We start from the raw sequence: 22,115 nt of genomic DNA on the forward strand, positions 1-22,115 counted from the left end.
CCTGTGAGAAGGCTGTGTTTGTTTGTAGCGTTACAGTACCCTGTGAGAGGCTGTGTTTGTTTGTAGCATTACAGTACCCTGTGAGAAGGCTGTGTTTGTTTGTAGCGTTACAGTACCCTGTGAGAGGCTGTGTTTGTTTGTAGCGTTACAGTACCCTGTGAGAAGGCTGTGTTTGTTTGTAGCGTTACAGTACCCTGTGAGAAGGCTGTGTTTGTTTGTAGCGTTACAGTACCCTGTGAGAAGGCTGTGTTTGTTTGTAGCGTTACAGTACCCTGTGAGAGGCTGTGTTTGTTTGTAGTGTTTACAGTACCCTGTGAGAAGGCTGTGTTTGTTTGTAGCGTTACAGTACCCTGTGAGAGGCTGTGTTTGTTTGTAGCGTTACAGTACCCTGTGAGAAGGCTGTGTCGCTCTCCTGTCCGAAGCCCATGGATCCGTCAGACAGCCACAAAGTTCTCTTAGACAGCAGCAACATCTGTGTGTTTAGACTGAACTCAGCCGCAACCGGGTCACTCACCTGGGATAGGACACACACAGTACAACGTTTTACCATCTTAGTATAGGACAACACATACCATTCAGTGTTACCATCAGAGAACACAGACCAATCACAGTGTTACCATCAGACAACACCCCTCAAGCTGTTTCCCACTACAGTACATCTCTGTGTGCACTCAAAGATTGTCATCTCACAGACACTTTTAATGATACGATATTGATGTACACTCTTAGAAAAGGGTTCCAGAAGGGTACTTTGACTGTCCCCGTAGGAAAACCCTTTTTGATTCCAGGTAGAAGCCTTCTGGGTTCTATGTAGAACCCTTTCTACAGAGTGTTCTACATGGAAACCAAAATGGTTCTACCTGCAACCAAAAATGGTTATTCAAAGGGTTCTCCTATGGGGACAACCGAAGAACCCTTTAGGGTACTAAATAGCACTTTTTTTCTAAGTGTGTAGTTATCCTAGGGTGATCTGACCTGCTGGAAGCGTATGTCCAGGTCGAAGGTGACAGGTTCTCTGGGGTTACAGACAGGAGGCAGGGAGTACTCCAGACTGGGAGGAGAGGTACAGGGTAGCAGCTTCACCGTGTAGGTACCTGAGTAGTCACGCACCTGGGAGACAGAGGGGAATAAGACACAATTATTTACACCAGTTACACCAGTGCAGGTAACACACTACGACTTAAGAAGGAAATCCTGTAAATGGCATAAGGGCTTGGAAGTAAGCATTTCACGGTAAGGTCTACACCTGTTGTATTCGGCGCATGTGACAAATAAAAATGTATTTGATTTGATTTTTGATTTGTTACTCCCAAGTCTTTACACTAAAGACACAGAATTAGCAGATAAAAAAATAAAGATTATATGAAATATATTGATAACCCAGTATTAAAGATGGAAGAAAAGATGCTGTCCTCACAGCGAAGTCTGATGTGAAGGTCCACTGCTGCATGGGCTGGTTGTAGGTGGGCTCGCTCCTCACCAGGCTGAGATTAAACGTCACCCCAGGGTGGTCCGCACACATCACCATGGACGACAGAGAGGAAGCTGGATACAGACACAGGTAAGGCTAATACAGAACTAAAGAGGAATATGTAGAGTATCAAGCGTGTCAGAGTAGAAGTGCTGACTTAGGATCAGTTTAGTCTTTTACATCAAAATGAATAAGATTACATGGACGGGGGGACGTGATCCTAGATCAGCACTCCTACTCTGAGACACTTGATACATGGGCTACAGACACTTGATACTGGGCTACTTGTTTAAGACCGTGGATGTACTGTATGAAAAGAGTAGATAATGTGAACATACCAGAGTGTGATATGACAAACAGTCCTCTGAATCGAGCCTCTGTTCTGAAGTTGACCACCAGACGACCCTGTTCGTTGATACGCATACTGGTGGGGTACAGGGCTCCTACAGAATATAGCCGGTCAGTCTCCCTGTCACACTGAACTAACACATCCCTACTATTATAGCCCACCTACTGAGGAAGGTGCGGTGAAGGGCACCTGCAGAATGCAACCCGTCGGTCTCACTGTCACACCAAACTAACACATCCTCATTCATTGCTGTAGAAGCAATAACCTAACCATATCATCTATGCTCGAAGCACACCAGACAGTGTTGTGTTTGTTTGTTTTTGCCTCATTCTGTGAAGACTGAAATGACTTTTGAAGATATTTAATTTGATGTGAGACTTGCCTTGTAGCTCAGCCTCAGGAGGGCTGCCGATGCCGTCCCGCCACAAGATGGCAGTGTCGTATACGAAGGTGAGTCGTAGCTCAGACTGCAGGTCAAAATGCTGCCAGCCCCCTGCCCCCACCGGGGAGTGGAACACATAGGAGACGTGGAGGGGCACCCGGAGGGTCACATAGGACTGGACCAGGTTCAACACCTAGAGAGAGACATACATCAAATCAAGCTGTATTTAACATGCATTTAAACATCATTACACTTTACAACAACTGTACAGTAATACAGAATACTAGCAATAGTAGGTTTAACTCATACAGAGAGACAGGAGAAAGAGGGAGAACTAAAGAGAGAGAAAGAGAGAGAGGGGGGGAGAGAGAAAGATAGTGAAATAAATAGAGAAATATAGAGAGATAGAGAGTGAGTACATACATTACATATAACTCTGCAAAGTGCATTTAAAAACATCCAACAAGCAGGGAGCTTACAAAAGGTCCCTAGTACTGGTTTATTTTTAGGCCTAACTAAACATTCACAAGCTGCCTATCTGTATGGAGCTTGCATAAACCTCATGGGAACAGTATTCAGACCCACTCATAACTTAACAAATACCTCATGGGATCAGTATCCACTCATAACTTAACAAATACCTCATGGGATCATTATCCACTCATAACTTAACAAATACCTCATGGGATCAGTATCCACTCATAACTTAACAAATACCTCATGGGATCAGTATCCACTCATAACTTAACAAATACCTCATGGGATCAGTATCCACTCATAACTTAACAAATACCTCATGGGATCAGTATCCACTCATAACTTAACAAATACCTCATGGGATCAGTATCCACTCATAACTTAACAAATACCTCATGGGATCAGTATCCACTCATAACTTAACAAATACCTCATGGGATCAGTATCCACTCATAACTTAACAAATACCTCATGGGAACAGTATTCAGACCCACTCATAACTTAACAAATACCTCATGGGAACAGTATCCACTCATAACTTAACAAATACCTCATGGGATCAGTATCCACTCATAACTTAACAAATACCTCATGGGATCATTATCCACTCATAACTTAACAAATACCTCATGGGATCATTATCCACTCATAACTTAACAAATACCTCATGGGATCAGTATCCACTCATAACTTAACAAATACCTCATGGGATCATTATCCACTCATAACTTAACAAATACCTCATGGGATCAGTATCCACTCATAACTTAACAAATACCTCATGGGATCAGTATCTACTCATAACTTAACAAATACCTCATGGGATCAGTATCCACTCATAACTTAACAAATACCTCATGGGATCAGTATCCACTCATAACTTAACAAATACCTCATGGGATCAGTATCCACTCATAACTTAACAAATACCTAATGGGATCAGTATCCACTCATAACTTAACAAATACCTCATGGGATCAGTATCCACTCATAACTTAACAAATACCTCATGGGATCAGTATCCACTCATAACTTAACAAATACCTCATGGGAACAGTATTCAGACCCACTCATAACTTAACAAATACCTCATGGGATCAGTATCCACTCATAACTTAACAAATACCTCATGGGATCAGTATCCACTCATAACTTAACAAATACCTCATGGGATCAGTATCCACTCATAACTTAACAAATACCTCATGGGATCAGTATCCACTCATAACTTAACAAATACCTCATGGGATCAGTATCCACTCATAACTTAACAAATACCTCATGGGATCAGTATCCACTCATAACTTAACAAATACCTCATGGGATCAGTATCCACTCATAACTTAACAAATACCTCATGGGAACAGTATTCAGACCCACTCATAACTTAACAAATACCTCATGGGATCAGTATCCACTCATAACTTAACAAATACCTCATGGGATCAGTATCCACTCATAACTTAACAAATACCTCATGGGATCAGTATCCACTCATAACTTAACAAATACCTCATGGGATCATTATCCACTCATAACTTAACAAATACCTCATGGGATCAGTATCCACTCATAACTTAACAAATACCTCATGGGATCAGTATCCACTCATAACTTAACAAATACCTCATGGGATCAGTATCTACTCATAACTTAACAAATACCTCATGGGATCAGTATCCACTCATAACTTAACAAATACCTCATGGGATCAGTATCCACTCATAACTTAACAAATACCTCATGGGATCAGTATTCACTCATAACTTAACAAATACCTCATGGGATCAGTATCCACTCATAACTTAACAAATACCTCATGGGATCAGTATCCACTCATAACTTAACAAATACCTCATGGGATCAGTATCCACTCATAACTTAACAAATACCTCATGGGATCAGTATTCACTCATAACTTAACAAATACCTCATGGGATCAGTATCCACTCATAACTTAACAAATACCTCATGGGATCAGTATCCACTCATAACTTAACAAATACCTCATGGGATCAGTATCCACTCATAACTTAACAAATACCTCATGGGATCAGTATCCACTCATAACTTAACAAATACCTCATGGGATCATTATCCACTCATAACTTAACAAATACCTCATGGGATCAGTATCCACTCATAACTTAACAAATACCTCATGGGATCAGTATCCACTCATAACTTAACAAATACCTCATGGGATCAGTATCCACTCATAACTTAACAAATACCTCATGGGATCAGTATCCACTCATAACTTAACAAATACCTCATGGGATCATTATCCACTCATAACTTAACAAATACCTCATGGGATCAGTATCCACTCATAACTTAACAAATACCTCATGGGATCAGTATCCACTCATAACTTAACAAATACCTCATGGGATCAGTATCTACTCATAACTTAACAAATACCTCATGGGATCAGTATCCACTCATAACTTAACAAATACCTCATGGGATCAGTATCCACTCATAACTTAACAAATACCTCATGGGATCAGTATCCACTCATAACTTAACAAATACCTCATGGGATCAGTATCCACTCATAACTTAACAAATACCTCATGGGATCATTATCCACTCATAACTTAACAAATACCTCATGGGATCAGTATCCACTCATAACTTAACAAATACCTCATGGGATCATTATCCACTCATAACTTAACAAATACCTCATGGGATCAGTATCCACTCATAACTTAACAAATACCTCATGGGATCAGTATCCACTCATAACTTAACAAATACCTCATGGGATCAGTATCTACTCATAACTTGATATATGGTTATGGCTTGGTCCTCATCTATATTCTATAGATTCATGTGATTAAGAATGCAATAAAGATAGCAGGTGACATACAGAGAGCATTATGGTGGCTTATGTAGGGCTTCAGTGAGTATTACTACCAGTAGACAGCATCATACCACATACACTGTGTGTACAAAACATTAAGAACACCTGCTCTTTCCATGACTTAGACTGACCAGGTGAATCCAGGTGAAATCTATGATCCATTGTTTATGTCACTTGTTAAATCCATTTCAATCAGTGTAAATGAAGGGGATGAGACAGGCTAAAGAAGGATTTTTAAGACTTGAGACATTTTTTATTTTATTTAACATTTATTTAACTAGGCAAATCAGTTAAGAACAAATTCATTATTCACAATGAGGGCCTAGGAACAGTGGGTTAACTGCCTTGTTCAGGGGCAGAACAACAGATTTTAACCTTGTCAACTCGGGGATTCAATCTAGCAACCTTTCGGTTACTGGCCCAAAGCTCTAACCACTAGGCTACCTGCTGGATTGTGTATGGGTGCCATTCAGAGGGTGAATGGGCAAGACAAAAGATTTAAGTGTCTGAACGGAGTATGGTAGTAGGTGCTAGGTTCAATTGTTTGTGTCAAGAACTGCAATGCTGCTGGGTTTTTCACACTCATCAGTTTCCCATGTGTATCAAGAATGGTCCACCACCCAAAGGATATCCAGCCAACTTGACACAACTGTGAGAAGCATTGGAGTAAACCTGGGCCAGCATCCCTTTCAACACCTTGTGGTCCATGTCCTGACAAATTGAGGCTGTTCTGAGGGCAAAAGGGGGTGCAACTCAATATTAGGAAGCTGTCTCTAATGTTTTGTACACTCAGTGTAGATACACAGTGCTGTACTGTATTGGCTGTACTAGTACTACTGGAGCTCTTATGGATTCAAGAGGGTTTACATTGACTCTGACATTTACGCTGGCCACATTTCAGAGAGATGGTATCTTTTCAACAGAGTTTAATCCAGATATATGACAACAATAGCAAACCATTCCATTTGTAACTGATGAATGTTTGGTTGTGTTATTCAATTACTGCTTTGTCAACAATTAAAATAAAACCATCCCATTCTGAAGTGAATCATGCAATCAAGACATAACAATCCAGGCTGTTGATTTGTTCTATTGTACTTGAAACCGTTAAACAACAGCGAGACAAAGAACCAGAGAGAGAGAGAAAGAGAGAGAGAGAGAGAGACTGTAGAGAGATTTGAATGGTATCTGCTCCCTCCAGTGACATGAGAGGGTTACCTGTCTGCACTAGCTCTCCCTTCATGATGGGACTTGCCTATGCCCTGAGCAAAAGAGAGAGAGAGAGAGAGAGAGAGAGAAAAGAGAGAGAGAGAGAGAGAGAGAGAGAGAGAGAGAGAGAGAGAGAGAGAGAAGAGAGAGAGAGAGAGAGAGAGAGAGAGAAGAAGAGAAGAGAAAAGAGAGAGAGAGAGAGAGAGAGAGAGAATGAAGAGGAGAAAAGCGAGAGAGAGAGAGAGAGAGAGAGAGAATGAAGAGGAGAAAAGTGAGAGAGAGAGAGAGAGAGAGAGAGAGAGAGAGAGAGAGAGAGAGAGAGAGAGAGAGAGAGAGAGAGAGAGAGAGAGAATGAAGAAGAGAAAAGCGAGAGAGAGAGAGAGAGAGAGAATGAAGAGGAGAAAAGCGAGAGAGAGAGAGAGAGAGAGAGAGAGAGAGAATGAAGAGGAGAAAAGCGAGAGAGAGAGAGAGAGAGAGAGAGAATGAAGAGGAGAAAAGCGAGAGAGAGAGAGAGAGGAGAGAGAGAGAGAGAGAATGAAGAGGAGAACAGCGAGAGAGAGAGAGAGAGAGAGAGAGAGAGAGAATGAAGAGGAGAAAAGGAGAGAGAGAGAGAGAGAGAGAGAGAGAGAGAGAGAGAGAGAATGAAGAGGAGAAAAGCGAGAGAGAGAGAGAGAGAGAGAGAGAGAGAGAGAGAGAGAGAGAGAGAGAGAGAGAGAGGAGGGAGAGAAAAGAGGGAGGAGAAGAGAGAGAGAGAGAGAGAGAGAGAGAGAGAGAGAGAGAGAGAGAGAGAGAGCGAGAGGAGAGAGAGAAGGAAAGAGGAGAGAGAGTTGGAGTTAAGAGAACTGGTAGAACCCAGAGAGAGCTGAGGCAGATGATTTGCTGTATGACCCTGACACTGCCTGCTGAGACCTAATGGATACCTGTGGTCTGATAAGCTGGGGACAAAGCCTCTCACCATGACACACAGACACAGAGAGACAGAGTCAGTCCCAGCACGGTGAGAGGCTAGCCTGGGGCCCCAAACTCGGTGTGACTCAGTCTCCCTGTAGCCCGCAACCTCTCTACTCAGCCCCCCCAGCTTCCGAGTCAGTCGGTCGGCCCCTTAAGGACCAATCATGTCAGAGAGAACACAGTGGCACAAATAATGTTCCTCTAGACTAGAGCTGTTGTTGAGTCTTCATGTTTGTTCCGCCTGGCCACACTGATTGAAGCTTACAGTACAACTCACCTGTAGGACAGCTCATATGGATGTGACACAGGTGCACAGGCAGACGCTGCAGTAGGGGTATAGGGTTTCTGGGTGAATAGAGACATGTCTATAGTACCTGTCGGGGTCTCATTCTCTTTGTTAGTTATGGATCTTACTTAAAACAACACAGTGATACTTAAAACAGTCTGTTATCACATGGCTGCCAGCGACTAGAAACAGTACATCAAACCTGCAGATAGGAGGGACATTGACAAAGGTAAACCAGTGTTGGTACATGGTACTAAGGCAGACCCTGACATTCAGGATTATTAAGTGGTAATCAACTCCAACCTCTCCCACAAAGCTCTGTCTTGTCAGAATATGAACTTCTTTCAGTTTCAGGGTAAACAAAGGGGCTAACGCTGGATTAGAACCTGCCAGAAGGAAAGTCATAAAGTGAGGAGGAAGTTTACTTTAGAAGAGAATGATGATGACTGCCTCCATAAAATATCATTATCTTATACTTCCTATGTACCATAACTCATCCACATCTTCTTCCATTTACAGTCTCATTTATCTTGCAAAATGGAATTTTACTTTACATAGAATGTATTGATATTCCATGGAGTTGGTGTCTTTTAAACCAAACAATATGCATAACATTAAATTTGATAAGTAGTTAGCCTCTAAATTCTACATGCACTGTTGATTTATCTCCCCCCCCCCCACACACACACACACACACACACCACACACAGCTAGGGTGCTTCTAGTTGATGATCTACAGCAGGGGGATCTGTAGCGTGAGGAGACTTTAACCATACCATGCCCTTTGCTCTCTCTCTCTGCAGGTATCTCTTCTCTCTGCTGTCATCTCTTTTTTCTGCAGGGATCTCTCTCTCTCTCTGCAGGCATCTCTCTCTCTCTCTCTGCAGGCATCTCTCTCTCTCTCTCTGCAGGCATCTCTCTCTCTCTCTGCAGGCATCTCTCTCTCTCTCTGCAGGCATCTCTCTCTCTCTTTCTCTCTGCAGGCATCTCTCTCTCTCTTTCTCTCTGCAGGCATCTCTTCTCTCTGCAGGCATCTCTTTATGACCGCAGCCCGCTTAATTAAGTGCTAGTGAACTAATAGACTGACTGGGATTTAACTACACTGAAGTGACTGGAGGTTTCCAAGGGAAATCTACATGACAGGAGCACTGAAGCATGTGACCGGGGTTTACGATCTCCACTCAGGGAGGGTTAGGGAGGGAGGGAAGTAGGGAGGGAGTTTAAGGGAGAGTTTAAGACCTGTAAGAGCAGTCCCTCCCTCAACACAGCAGCAGCAGCTGTTTAAAGAGCACAGTACAGAAAAGAGCAGAAGGTTTTAATGCCGTGAATGTTGGAGACGACATTTTGACAAGATAAGTAGCAGGCCACATGAGGAGTTGTGGGAATCCATAAAGCACTGTGTTAGGTTAGTTATTAGTGGTGAGGTTAACATGGGGTTTAGAAGAACATTGTCTGAGAGGGGCATCTCAAGAGGTAGCTAACAAATAAGTGGCTGTAAAGGATTGTGTCTGTGAAAAGGAAAATTACAATAACTGTTAAAGGAAAGAACTGGAGGACAAATACTGAGCAAGTATATTTCTCTTCCCAAGAAATCATCATAACACCTCTGGCCAAGAAATCATCATACCATCTCTTCCCAAGAAATCACCATACCATCTCTTCTCAAGAAATCATCATACCATCTCTTCCCAAGAAATCACCATAACATCTCTTCCCAAGAAATCATCATAACATCTCTTCCCAAGAAATCACCATAACATCTCTTCCCAAGAAATCACCATAACATCTCTGGCCAAGAAATCACCATACCATCTCTTCCCAAGAAATCACCATACCATCTCTTCTCAAGAAATCACCATAACATCTCTTCCCAAGAAATCATCATAACATCTCTTCCCAAGAAATCACCATAACATCTCTTCCCAAGAAATCACCATAACATCTCTTCCCAAGAAATCACCATAACATCTCTTCCCAAGAAATCACCATAACATCTCTTCCCAAGAAATCACCATAACATCTCTTCCCAATAAATCATCATAACATCTCTTCCCAAGAAATCACCATAACATCTCTTTCCAAGAAATCACCATAACATCTCTTCCCATACTTCTTTTCCAATTGGTCAGGGGTCTGGTGGGATTGTGGTGTGGGGCAGCCCACCTGTCTGTCTGTCTTTTCTGATAGTGCCCCCCCCCCACACACACACACACAAACACACTGCTCTCACCTGTCCGTCTGTACCGATGGTCCCTCCACAGTCTGACAGTAGCTCAGACATGTCATAGTAACTAGTGAAGTCCCATAGACAGGCCTCTAGGTTGAGATTCTTGTAGAAGCGCAGTACGCTGGATCCCCTCAGGGGGACACTGTACTGGTAGGGAGAGGTCTCCCCGATCACCTCGGGGTTCTTGGTGGCGTTGGTTATGAAGCCGTGGCGGGTCTTGACCTCGGTGTAGTCCAGCAGGTTAGAACAGCGGTGGTTCCCCACACGAGTACCATCAGGACTCAACGTCAGCTCAAAGTTAGACATAGGACGGGTGGAGACCACAGGGAGCATGCCTGGGAGAGGAGAGAGGGGAGACAAGGGGTTAGGAGAGAGAAAGGCGGGGGCAGGAGAGAGGAATAGAGAGGGAGAGAGAAAGACAGAGAGAGAAAGAGTGTGAAAAATAGAGAGCGAGAGAGAAAGAGAAAGAAGATAGAAGTCTCTCTGTGTTCTTCACCGTCTATGTGTGGCATGGTGACAGTGATCTTGATGAGGTTGGGGTGGTCTGGGTCCTCTGCTCCGGTGTAGCGTAGCTTGGCAGAGAAGGGCTCAGCGCCCACTGTACCCACCACACGAGGCTGGCACATACCATCCTCTATACTGATGGAGACTATGAAGCTGCTGAGTTCCAGGCCCTCATCTCCGTTAGAGTTCACAGCACGGGCTGCACACTGCACCCTAGAACCAGCCTGGAGGGACACACATCTCACATCAATACAGCCAACTGGATCACATCAATACAGCCAACTCAATCACATCAATACAGTCAACTCAATCACATCAATACAGTCAACTCAATCACATCAATACAGCCAACTCAATCACATCAATACAGTCAACTCAATCACATCAATACAGCCAACTCAATCACATCAATACAGCCAACTCAATCACATCAATACAGCCAACTCAATCACATCAATACAGCCAACTCAATCACATCAATACAGCCAACTCAATCACATCAATACAGCCAACTCAATCACATCAATACAGTCAACTCAATCACATCAATACAGCCAACTCAATCACATCAATACAGCCAACTCAATCACATCAATACAGCCAACTCAATCACATCAATACAGCCAACTCAATCACATCAATACAGCCAACTCAATCACATCAATACAGCCAACTCAATCACATCAATACAGCCAACTCAATCACATCAATACAGTCAACTCAATCACATCAATACAGTCAACTCAATCACATCAATACAGTCAACTCAATCACATCAATACAGTCAACTCAATCACATCAATACAGTCAACTCAATCACATCAATACAGTCAACTCAATCACATCAATACAGTCAACTCAATCACATCAATACAGTCAACTCAATCAAATCAATACAGTGAACTCAATACAGCCAACTCAATCACATCAATACAGTCAAATCAATCACATCAATACAGTCAACTCAATCACATCAATACAGTCAACTCAATCACATCAATACAGTCAACTCAATCACATCAATACAGTCAACTCAATCAAATCAATACAGTCAACTCAATACAGTCAACTCAATCACATCAATACAGTCAACTCAATCACATCAATACAGTCAACTCAATCACATCAATACAGTCACTTCATTCACATCAATACAGTCAACTCATTCACATCAATACAGTCAACTCAATCACATCAATACAGTCAACTCAATCACATCAATACAGTCAACTCAATCACATCAATACAGTCAACTCAATCACATCAATACAGTCAACTCAATCACATCAATACAGTCAACTCAATCACATCAATACAGTCAACTCAATCACATCAATACAGTCAACTCATTCACATCAATACAGTCAACTCAATCACATCAATACAGTCAACTCAATCACATCAATACAGTCAACTCAATCACATCAATACAGTCAACTCAATCACATCAATACAGTCAACTCAATCACATCAATACAGCCAACTCAATCACATCAATACAGCCAACTCAATCACATCAATACAGTCAACTCAATCACATCAATACAGTCAACTCAATCACATCAATACAGCCAACTCAATCACATCAATACAGCCAACTCAATCACATCAATACAGTCAACTCAATCACATCAATACAGTCAACTCAATCACATCAATACAGTCACTTCATTCACATCAATACAGTCAACTCATTCACATCAATACAGTCAACTCAATCACATCAATACAGTCAACTCATTCACATCAATACAGTCAACTCAATCACATCAATACAGTCAACTCAATCACATCAATACAGTCAACTCAATCACATCAATACAGTCAACTCAATCACATCAATACAGTCAACTCATTCACATCAATACAGTCAACTCAATCACATCAATACAGTCAACTCAATCACATCAATACAGCCAACTCAATCACATCAATACAGTCAACTCAGTCACATCAATACAGTCAACTCAATCACATCAATACAGTCAACTCAATCACATCAATACAGCCAACTCAATCACATCAATACAGTCAACTCAATCACATCAATACAGTCAACTCAATCAAATCAATACAGTCAACTCAATACAGTCAACTCAATCACATCAATACAGTCAACTCAATCACATCAATACAGTCAACTCAATCACATCAATACAGTCAACTCAATCACATCAATACAGTCAACTCAATCACATCAATACAGTCAACTCAATCCCATCATGAACTAAATCATTCACTTTATGTCTTGTCAGAGGTTCAACTCGTTGTCTGAGTCAGTCCAAATTCCCACTCAGTTCACTGATAATGTGTTCTCTACCTGGAAATAGACAGAGTCCAAGGTGATGATCTTGGAGGAGGAGAAGAAGGTATCAAAGTCCACCTCTCTCATGGAGCTGGTGACCCCGTCCAGGCTGGTTGGAGCACTGACCAACCATCGATAGCGTGTCAGTGTGTCATTGATGTGCTCGCTGATGCAGATGGAGCCAGTCTTGTCATAGTCAGGGTACTTAGGGTTACAAGCCTAAGAGAGGGAGGAGAGAGTGGAGACAGTGTTTGGCAATGAGGCAAAATATACTGTAATATATAGGGAAATTTGCATTGTTCATTAACATAACTCATCTGTGCTTCAATATCAAATTAAATCCTAATTGAATCCTAATTGACATATTCCTAAGCCAAAGAAACGACTTAGTTTTTTAAGCAAATTAAGAGCAGACAGTGAATACAATGATGCCCTGGCCTATGTCCTAAATGGCATCCTATTCCCTATATAGTGCACTTCCCTGGTGGGTCTCTGGTCAAAAGTAGTGCATAAAACAGAGAATAGGGTGCCATATGGGACGAACCCCTGGACTGGGAGGTTAAAAGCTGTGATAAACCATTCTCCGTACCGTGACACAGACAACGGGGTAGCCTGCCACTGGGGGGGTGTGTCTGGCTCTGGAGGTGTCGTCATACTGCAGTAGGGAGAACACCTGGGGGACGGAGGGGAAGGTGACATCCGCCATGCTGTTGGTCTCCTCTATGTAGATAATGGCCTTACTCATCTGGGGACGGACAGAACATAAACAGATCAAAAAGAAAAGTGTTGTTAAAGGTAGTGATGTACGACGTAAACAGCAATATCAGGGGCGACTAACGCGACAACTAAACTTCTCTCTTGTTCTTGTCCCTCAGCTTTCACGTTGAAGGTAAGTGAAGTGTACCCGAGCACATGCGCAAATACTCTGCGTGACTGCATCGCGCTTATCTGCGATATTCTCCGTTCATCCTGCTACTTGTGTCAACGTCATATTGCTGAGTCTATGTGATGTTGTTGTTCCAGTCCTCACCTGCATCTCAGCCACCATGTTCTCATCAGGTTTCAGGTGGACCGTGAAGGCTTCTCTCATCTCTCTGACTCCATCATACAAGATCTCCACCTCGATGTAGTGCTCTGTGTCACCCTCCTTGAACTCAATATCTGGGGTAAACAACAACAACAGCACGGCTCTAGGTTAAACAGGAAACATCTATACACTGCAGATGCTGACCGAGTTACCTTATCAAGTTGATTATTTATATAGTATTAGGGTCAGGATATTTTCCTAATCAGATCACATTATCAGGAAAAACACATGGCCTTATTGACGTGAGAGGTTGATGTGTGAGGTGTTGTAATATTTCTCACCTTCAGATACAGGATGGTAGTCCTCTCCGGAGGTGGCTGATCCGTCCTTGGTGTGGACGCGGACCACAGAGACCTTGGAGGTGTCTCCTACCCTCAGCACTGGGATCTTCACCATGGACACCTGGCCTGCCCCGCTAGGCTCACTCACACTGAACTTAGTCTCCCCAAACTTGATGATGGCCTCTGGGGATAACATGGATGAGAGTCACAGAGTCAGACATGGAGCAGTGTGACATGTGATATGAACTAAACAAGGTTACAGACTAACAGAGTAGAATGAGCTGAAGACACACACCAAAACAAGTTAACAGGTTGCAGACTAGCAGATCATGAATTTGAGAAAATGAAAAAAGTAATGCAATATGTATCTGGGACTATTATAGAGTGTGCAACTTATTTTATTGTCTACAGATGAAATGATTCCATCTGTGAGTCAGTCAGTCTTACTGTCTGCGTCGTCCATGATCTTGACCAGAGTCTCGTTCTGTTTCCCGATGGACGCTCCGAACGGAGACTCACTGCGGGGCGACCCCAACACCAGCCTCAGCTCCTCCTCCTCCTCATGCTCCGTGTCATCAACCAGAGACAGAACACACGGCTTCTCCACCTCTCCTGGAGAGAGAGGGGAGGGATAGAGAGATGGAGATGGGAGGAGAAAGAGAGAGAGAGAGATTGAGATCGAAAGAGATTGGCAAAAAGGGGTAACCAGTTGTTGAAAAATCTAATATTTTGAAGGGTTCCAGAATGCGCAGAGAAACTATATCCTTTTGGCCTATGAGGTGTTTCTTGTGTCAGTGTGTTTCCTGGTCTTCTACAGTCTTTTACAGAATAGATTTCAGTGTTACCTGGTAGGAAGGTGATGATGGAAGTGTCTGTGTTGGGTCGTTCGTTGAAGTCCATCATAACCTGAGCGGTGCCCTGTCTGGTGTAACAGCGGACCGTTGACCTGTAACTGATGTCTCCACTACGATAAACCATGACTGAGATCTGACCGGAGCTCTCATGCCCCATGTACATGGCATCACGGAACTGCACCTTGGGCACTGTTAGAGGACAATCACATCAAGAAATCATCGACGTTAGATCAAGTGCATCGTGAAACAGTGTTGATCATAACCATGACATAATGCTCATAACTGTCTACAGCTGATCTTATAATGCACTATAAGCCTTTAAAAAGGCTTTATAAATGCTTTGATAAAGACACTTACAGTAACGTGATACCAAAGCTTTAGGTGGCAGCGTTGTTCAATCATCTTTATTGGTGTTGATGTGTTTCAGAGATGCCCTGTTTTGTCAGAGCAAGGTATGATATGTTTTCTAAACTCCTGAATGAAATGCCATTGCTCGTTTTAATCTATATTAGATCTCATTGATAATTAGACGCATTCTAACAAATCAGATAGGTTCACTCACAGTCAGATACGTTGTGACTAGGACTGTGTCCCAAATGGCACCCTATTCCCAGAGCCTATGGGCCCTGGCCAAAAGTAGTGCACTATATAGGGAATAGGGTGGCATTTGTGACACAACCAATATCAGCCCGATTCACTCACGGTCGGAGACGGAGTCGTTGATGAGGATGGTGGCCTTCCCCGGTTCTCCCAGGATGCCGTTCATGGGCATGCGGAGGACCAGCTCGAATGTCTCGGTCCCCTCCAGCACCGGCTGACCCAGGTCATCCAGGATGGTCACCCTGAACGTCTGTTGGCTGACCCCCGGGGCAAAGTCCAGGTTACGACTGATCCCTACGTAGTCCACACCGGCTAGAGGAGCGAGAAAAGAGAGAGGGATGAGAGGATTAAAGTATTTGATGATATTTTAACACCTGGGGCTGTATGTATCAAGTGTCTCAGAGTAGGAGTGCTGATTTCAGATCAGGTCCTCCCTGTCATTAAATAATCTTATTAATTTTAATCTAAAAGGCTAAACTGATCCTAGAGCAGCAATCCTACTGCTGGATTTGATCAACATCACAACATGTTGATCAAATGTTGCTTCCTCTCAACAGTACATAGCAGTGCGAGAGCACTAGGAATCTGTGTCAGGATTAAGGCTGCAGTAGTGTGAGACATCTGATATCTCCCTAGGCCCCCGGGAGGGTGTAAACATGTTCTTCATCCACTCAGAGCTATGAAGAGGCAGGGTGTTGATGGCATGGCCTTTACTCCCGACTGCTTCCTGTACCTCTGACCTAGGGTGCGTCCCAAATGGCACCCTATTCCCTATATACTTTTGGACCCAGATCAAAAGTAGTGACCTATATAGAGAACAGGGTGCCATTCAGGACCAAACCTGCTATGGACGTCTGACCCACAGACCCAGCTATGTGTTTCTGAACCAGCTTTGTGTGTACCTCCGCTTGGGACTGTATTATAAAGCTACAGTATGTGTATGTGCTTGGGACGGCATTACCACTTAACCTCAACAGATTAGATAGGATAGAAACAATATTTTGCTGCGGGCAGGAGAAGAGAGAATTAAGGAGTGAGAGAGAGAGTGGGCAGGGAGAGAGAAAGGGGGAGGGAGGAGGGGAGGAGGTGAAAGAGGAGTGGGGGGAAGGAGGAGTGAGAGAGAGAGTGGGGAGGGAGAGAGAAAGGGGGAGGGAGGAGGGGAGGAGGTGAAAGAGGAGTAAGGGGAAGGAGGAGTGAGAGAGCGATATGAGTGCTCGGGGCAGGTGATATGAGGAAGGCTGCAGGCAGGGAGAAGGTTTTACTTTCAGGAGCTATATATACAGTATAGTCTCTCTATCCAGACTTAAACACCAGAGTGTGAGGGATTCAGTCTACATTCCTCTGTCTTCACTCAATCCAGCTTTATCACCAACACTGCTCCCAACCCTGTCCCTCCCAACCCTGTCCCTGCCAACCCTGTAGGCCTACCCTCCTCTGTACCTTCCAACAGCTACCAGACTGGGGTTGCGTACCTGAGGTGGACTCTGGGCGTTCTCTCTACTTCCACAACACCAGAGTGACAGTCAGACAGACTAACCCTGAGGTGGACTCTGGGCGTTCTCTCTACTTCCACAACACCAGAGTGACAGTCAGACAGACTAACCCTGAGGAGGACTCTGGGTGTTCTCTCTACTTCCACAACAACAGAGTGACAGTCAGACAGACTAACCCTGAGGAGGACTCTGGGTGTTCTCTCTACTTCCACAACAACAGAGTGACAGTCAGACAGACTAACCCTGAGGTGGACTCTGGGTGTTCTCTCTACTTCCACAACAACAGAGTGACAGTCAGACAGACTAACCCTGAGGTGGACTCTGGGTGTTCTCTCTACTTCCACAACAACAGTGACAGTCAGACAGACTAACCCTGAGGAGGACTCTGGGTGTTCTCTCTACTTCCACAACAACAGAGTGACAGTCAGACAGACTAACCCTGAGGTGGACTCTGGGTGTTCTCTCTACTTCCACAACAACAGAGTGACAGTCAGACAGACTAACCCTGAGGTGGACTCTGGGCGTTCTCTCTACTTCCACAACACCAGAGTGACAGTCAGACAGACTAACCCTGAGGTGGACTCTGGGTGTTCTCTCTACTTCCACAACAACAGAGTGACAGTCAGACAGACTAACCCTGAGGTGGACTCTGGGCGTTCTCTCTACTTCCACAACACCAGAGTGACAGTCAGACAGACTAACCCTGAGGTGGACTCTGGGTGTTCTCTCTACTTCCACAACAACAGTGACAGTCAGACAGACTAACCCTGAGGAGGACTCTGGGTGTTCTCTCTACTTCCACAACAACAGAGTGACAGTCAGACAGACTAACCCTGAGGTGGACTCTGGGTGTTCTCTCTACTTCCACAACAACAGAGTGACAGTCAGACAGACTAACCCTGAGGTGGACTCTGGGCGTTCTCTCTACTTCCACAACACCAGAGTGACAGTCAGACAGACTAGCCCTGAGGAGGACTAAAGCATATTGTTCCACCTGGTTAACCTTCCCTAAGCTCTATATGATTCTATAAACACAGCGGTAAAGCCAGTGTGCTGTAACACAAATACAATGTATTGTAGTGCAGTACCCTGTGTGAGAGCAGTGTGTTGTATTGTAGGGACAGGGACTGGAGCACCTACCTTCAGCAGACAGTGTACTGTCATAGACATTCAGTGTGCAGTGTTGTTGTTTTTTAAGGGCTGGATCAGCTTTAATATTGCGGTAAGTTTGTTGCTTCCATCAATGTAATTGTCCGCATCATTTCCAATCCCCCATATATTTTTGGGGTAAAAATATATATCCATATACAGTTGAAGTCGGAAGTTTACATACACTTGGAATCATTAAAACTCGTTTTTCAACCACTCCACAAATGTCTTGTTAACCAACTATAGTTTTGGCAAGTCAGTTAGGACATCTACCTTGTGCATAACACAAATACTTAAAAAATTGTTTTACTTGTGTCATGCACAAAGAAGATGTCCTAACCGACTTGCCAAAACTATAGTTTGTTAACAAGACATTTGTGGAGTGGTTGAAAAACGAGTTTTAATGATTCCAACCTAAGTGTATGTAAACTTACGACTTCAACTGTCATACATGCATATACACACACACATATATATATATATATGGTTATGTATGTATACATAAACATTCATACATATACAATCATACATTCAAACATTCATACCTTCATACATGTACATATACATACTTTTTTTTGAATATACCTTTATTTTCCCCCGCAAACCCTACCACCCCTCCTCCAATTGGAGTAAACTAATAAACAATAACACTTAGGCTTCTACTTTCAGTTTATATATCTTATACACATTTCACAGACACAATCTATTTTACAATATTTTACAATTCTACAGATTGTAAATTAAACATACACATTTTTGCTAAAATAATTATTATATTATTGATTGATTGACTATGACTTTTCAAATCACCCAGTAGGTAAATTAGATCTAGGTAAATGTTGCAATTCTTCAGCCATTCCTGGACCTGTGACCAAAAACGAGCTACGTATGGACAGTACCAAAATAAATGATCTAATGACTGTATTGTCTCTACCTTCAGCAGAGACAGGGTCTGTTTTCCTGGAGCGTACAGTGACCGTGGCTGTTTTAGAGAGGTCAGTGCCTGTCCTATACACCTTGACCTCCACATAACCATCACTCTCATCCACACGGTAGTCTGTGTCGCCGAAGTAGAATCCTGGAGCTGTGGAGGAGAGGAAACACAGGAAGATGTCGTACATCAGGATCTTGTTTCAGTCAGTTTCACAACTGGAAACCGTCTGATCTAACTTTTGAGTTGAATTTGTAATAACCCACATTTCAAATACAGTTACTTCTGACGACATAGCTAAATGACTGCACATTGAGCCACTAGCCGGCACTAACCTCAACACTAGTCATTTCCAGCACTTATAGCCCCTGCATTACAGTATGGTACATTTGAGGGGATGTTATTACAGAATATAAATGTAAAGACTAGAAGCCTGAAGGCATCGCTCAATTTCTGTGTCTGGTTGAAAGGAGCCGGTGCAGTGTAGTCGACTGTGGTAGAAGAGTGTTTGTGTGTGCGTGTGTGTGCGTACGCAGAGGAGTTGGAGGATTCCAGGCCTGCCTGTCTGCAATTAGTACTTTCCTGAGCCCAGATTCCGCTACAGTCAATCTCCCCCACACTGTTCTGTTCCTCTGACTCTCTCTCACCCTCTTCTTCTCGCTCTCTTTGTTCCTCTTTCCCTCTCTGTACTTTGCGTGCTGTGAACTGGGCTGTCTCTTGGGAAGTTTCTGTCAACTAACATCACAGCTGACTCAAACAACCAGAAACACAGGGAGGGTGTTGATTGAGCGTAACAGCCCTCACAGTAAGAGCAGGACCCTGGGCTCATTTACTGTATGTTCTGGGAAAATAAACAACTTTGAGGTAAAATTGGAGTGGCAGTTGTTGGCTCTGAATTATATCAATGAGGGCTTTACTCATTTTTTTTGTGTGTGAAAATGGATCAAACCAACCCTTCTCTCCAGACTACTGAACAGCAGAAGCCTGGTCCATCACAGAGGAACTGGAGGTATACACTACCGTTCAAAAGTTTGGGGTCACTTAGAAATGTCCTTGTTTTTTTTTGTCCATTAAAATAACATCAAATTGATAAGAAATACAGTGTAGACATTGTTAATGTAAATGACTATTGTAGCTGGAAACGGCAGATATTTAATGGAATATCTACATAGGCCTACAGATGCCCATTATCAGCAACCATCACTCCTGTGTTCCAATGGCACGTTGTGTTAGCTAATCCAAGTTTATAATTTTAAAAGGCTAATTGATCATTAGAAACCCCTTTTGAAATGAAGCTAGCACAGCTGAAAACTGCTGTTCTGATTAAAGAAGCAATAAACTGGCCTTCTTTAGACAAGTTGAGTATCTGGAGCATCAGCATTTGTGGGTTCGATTACAGGCTCAAAATGGCCAGAAACAAAGAACATTCTTCTGAAATTCGTCAGTCTATTCTTGTTCTGAGAAATGAAGGCTATTCCATGCGAGAAATTGCCAAGAAACTGAAGATCTGGTAGAACGCTGTGTACTACTCCCTTCACAGAACAGAGCAAACTGGCTCTGTTCTGTGAAGAGAGGAGGAGAGGAGTGGAAGGCCCCGGTGCACAACTGAGCAAGAATAGAAGTACATTAGAGTGTCTAGTTTGAGAAACAGACGCCTCACAAGTCCTCAACTGGCAGCTTCATTAAATAGTACCCGCAAAACACCGGTCTCAACTTTATCAGTGAAGAGGCGACTCAGGGATGCTGGCCTTCTAGGCATAGTTCCTCTGTCCAGTGTCTGTGTTCTTTTGCTCATCTTAATCTTTTATTTTTATTGGCCAGTCTGAGATATGGCTTTTTCTTTGCAACTCTGCCTAGAAGGCCAGCATCCCGGAGTCACCTCTTCACTGTTGACGTTAAGACTGGTGTTTTGCGGGTACTATTTAATGAAGCTGCTAGATTCTGTCCCAAATGGAACCATATTTCCTATATAGCACACAATTTTTTAATAGAGCCCATGAGGCCAAAGAAGTGCCCTACACAGGACGCCATTTCAGCCACAGCCATGGTGAATACATGAATGAATTCAATGGTAGTGATATCGCCACAGGCATATACCCTGTTTCCATGACGATGATGATCACACCTCTAGGCTGTTAGTTAGCTGGGTTTCTCATCTCAAAGTGACACAGATAAATAGGAAGATAGGAGAGGAGGAGAGCAGAGAGAGGAGGAGAAGAGGCTAATACTGGCTGAAAAATAGCTCTGCATAGAACTAATCTGTCCATCTGATAAAACAATACTGTAGCAGTACTGTAGTAGTACTGTAGTAGCTAAAGCACTCCTTTTATCTGATGCATTGACTTAATATAAATAAACACTGCAAGAGGAAATGATACATGAAGAGCTTTTCAAAGCATGTGAAATAAGAGAGATTTCTGTGACTGCATACTGTGTGAAGCAAAATGCCTGATATCTATGTTTATAAGACAGGCTGATATCTGTTTATCAGACAGGCTGATATCTGTTTATCAGACAGGCTGATATCTATGTTTATAAGACAGGCTGATATCTATGTTTATCAGACAGGCTGATATCTGTTTATCAGACAGGCTGATATCTATGTTTATAAGACAGGCTGATATCTATGTTTATCAGACAGGCTGATATCTGTTTATCAGACAGGCTGATATCTATGTTTATCAGAC

The 22,115-nt window shown here is 43.0% G+C and overlaps 1 protein-coding gene across 1 annotated transcript in view; it reads right to left on the minus strand.

The window, feature by feature from the left end:
* LOC139548874 (FRAS1-related extracellular matrix protein 2-like) overlaps positions 1 to 22,115 on the minus strand; it is a 101,007-nt gene that overhangs the window by 9,391 nt on the left and 69,501 nt on the right. The window contains exons 9-23 of the mRNA XM_071358788.1: positions 19,432 to 19,581; positions 15,958 to 16,167; positions 15,247 to 15,444; positions 14,849 to 15,013; positions 14,402 to 14,584; positions 14,064 to 14,194; positions 13,623 to 13,778; positions 13,049 to 13,252; positions 10,721 to 10,952; positions 10,228 to 10,559; positions 2,203 to 2,395; positions 1,810 to 1,914; positions 1,418 to 1,545; positions 976 to 1,110; positions 388 to 514 (exon numbers count right to left, since the gene is read on the minus strand). Of these exons, the coding sequence (XP_071214889.1) occupies positions 388 to 514; positions 976 to 1,110; positions 1,418 to 1,545; positions 1,810 to 1,914; positions 2,203 to 2,395; positions 10,228 to 10,559; positions 10,721 to 10,952; positions 13,049 to 13,252; positions 13,623 to 13,778; positions 14,064 to 14,194; positions 14,402 to 14,584; positions 14,849 to 15,013; positions 15,247 to 15,444; positions 15,958 to 16,167; positions 19,432 to 19,581 (2,649 nt within the window). The remainder of the gene's footprint in view (positions 1 to 387; positions 515 to 975; positions 1,111 to 1,417; positions 1,546 to 1,809; positions 1,915 to 2,202; positions 2,396 to 10,227; positions 10,560 to 10,720; positions 10,953 to 13,048; positions 13,253 to 13,622; positions 13,779 to 14,063; positions 14,195 to 14,401; positions 14,585 to 14,848; positions 15,014 to 15,246; positions 15,445 to 15,957; positions 16,168 to 19,431; positions 19,582 to 22,115) is intronic.

The sequence above is a fragment of the Salvelinus alpinus genome, chromosome 22, assembly GCF_045679555.1.
Source record: "Salvelinus alpinus chromosome 22, SLU_Salpinus.1, whole genome shotgun sequence".
Lineage (NCBI taxonomy): Eukaryota > Metazoa > Chordata > Actinopteri > Salmoniformes > Salmonidae > Salvelinus > Salvelinus alpinus.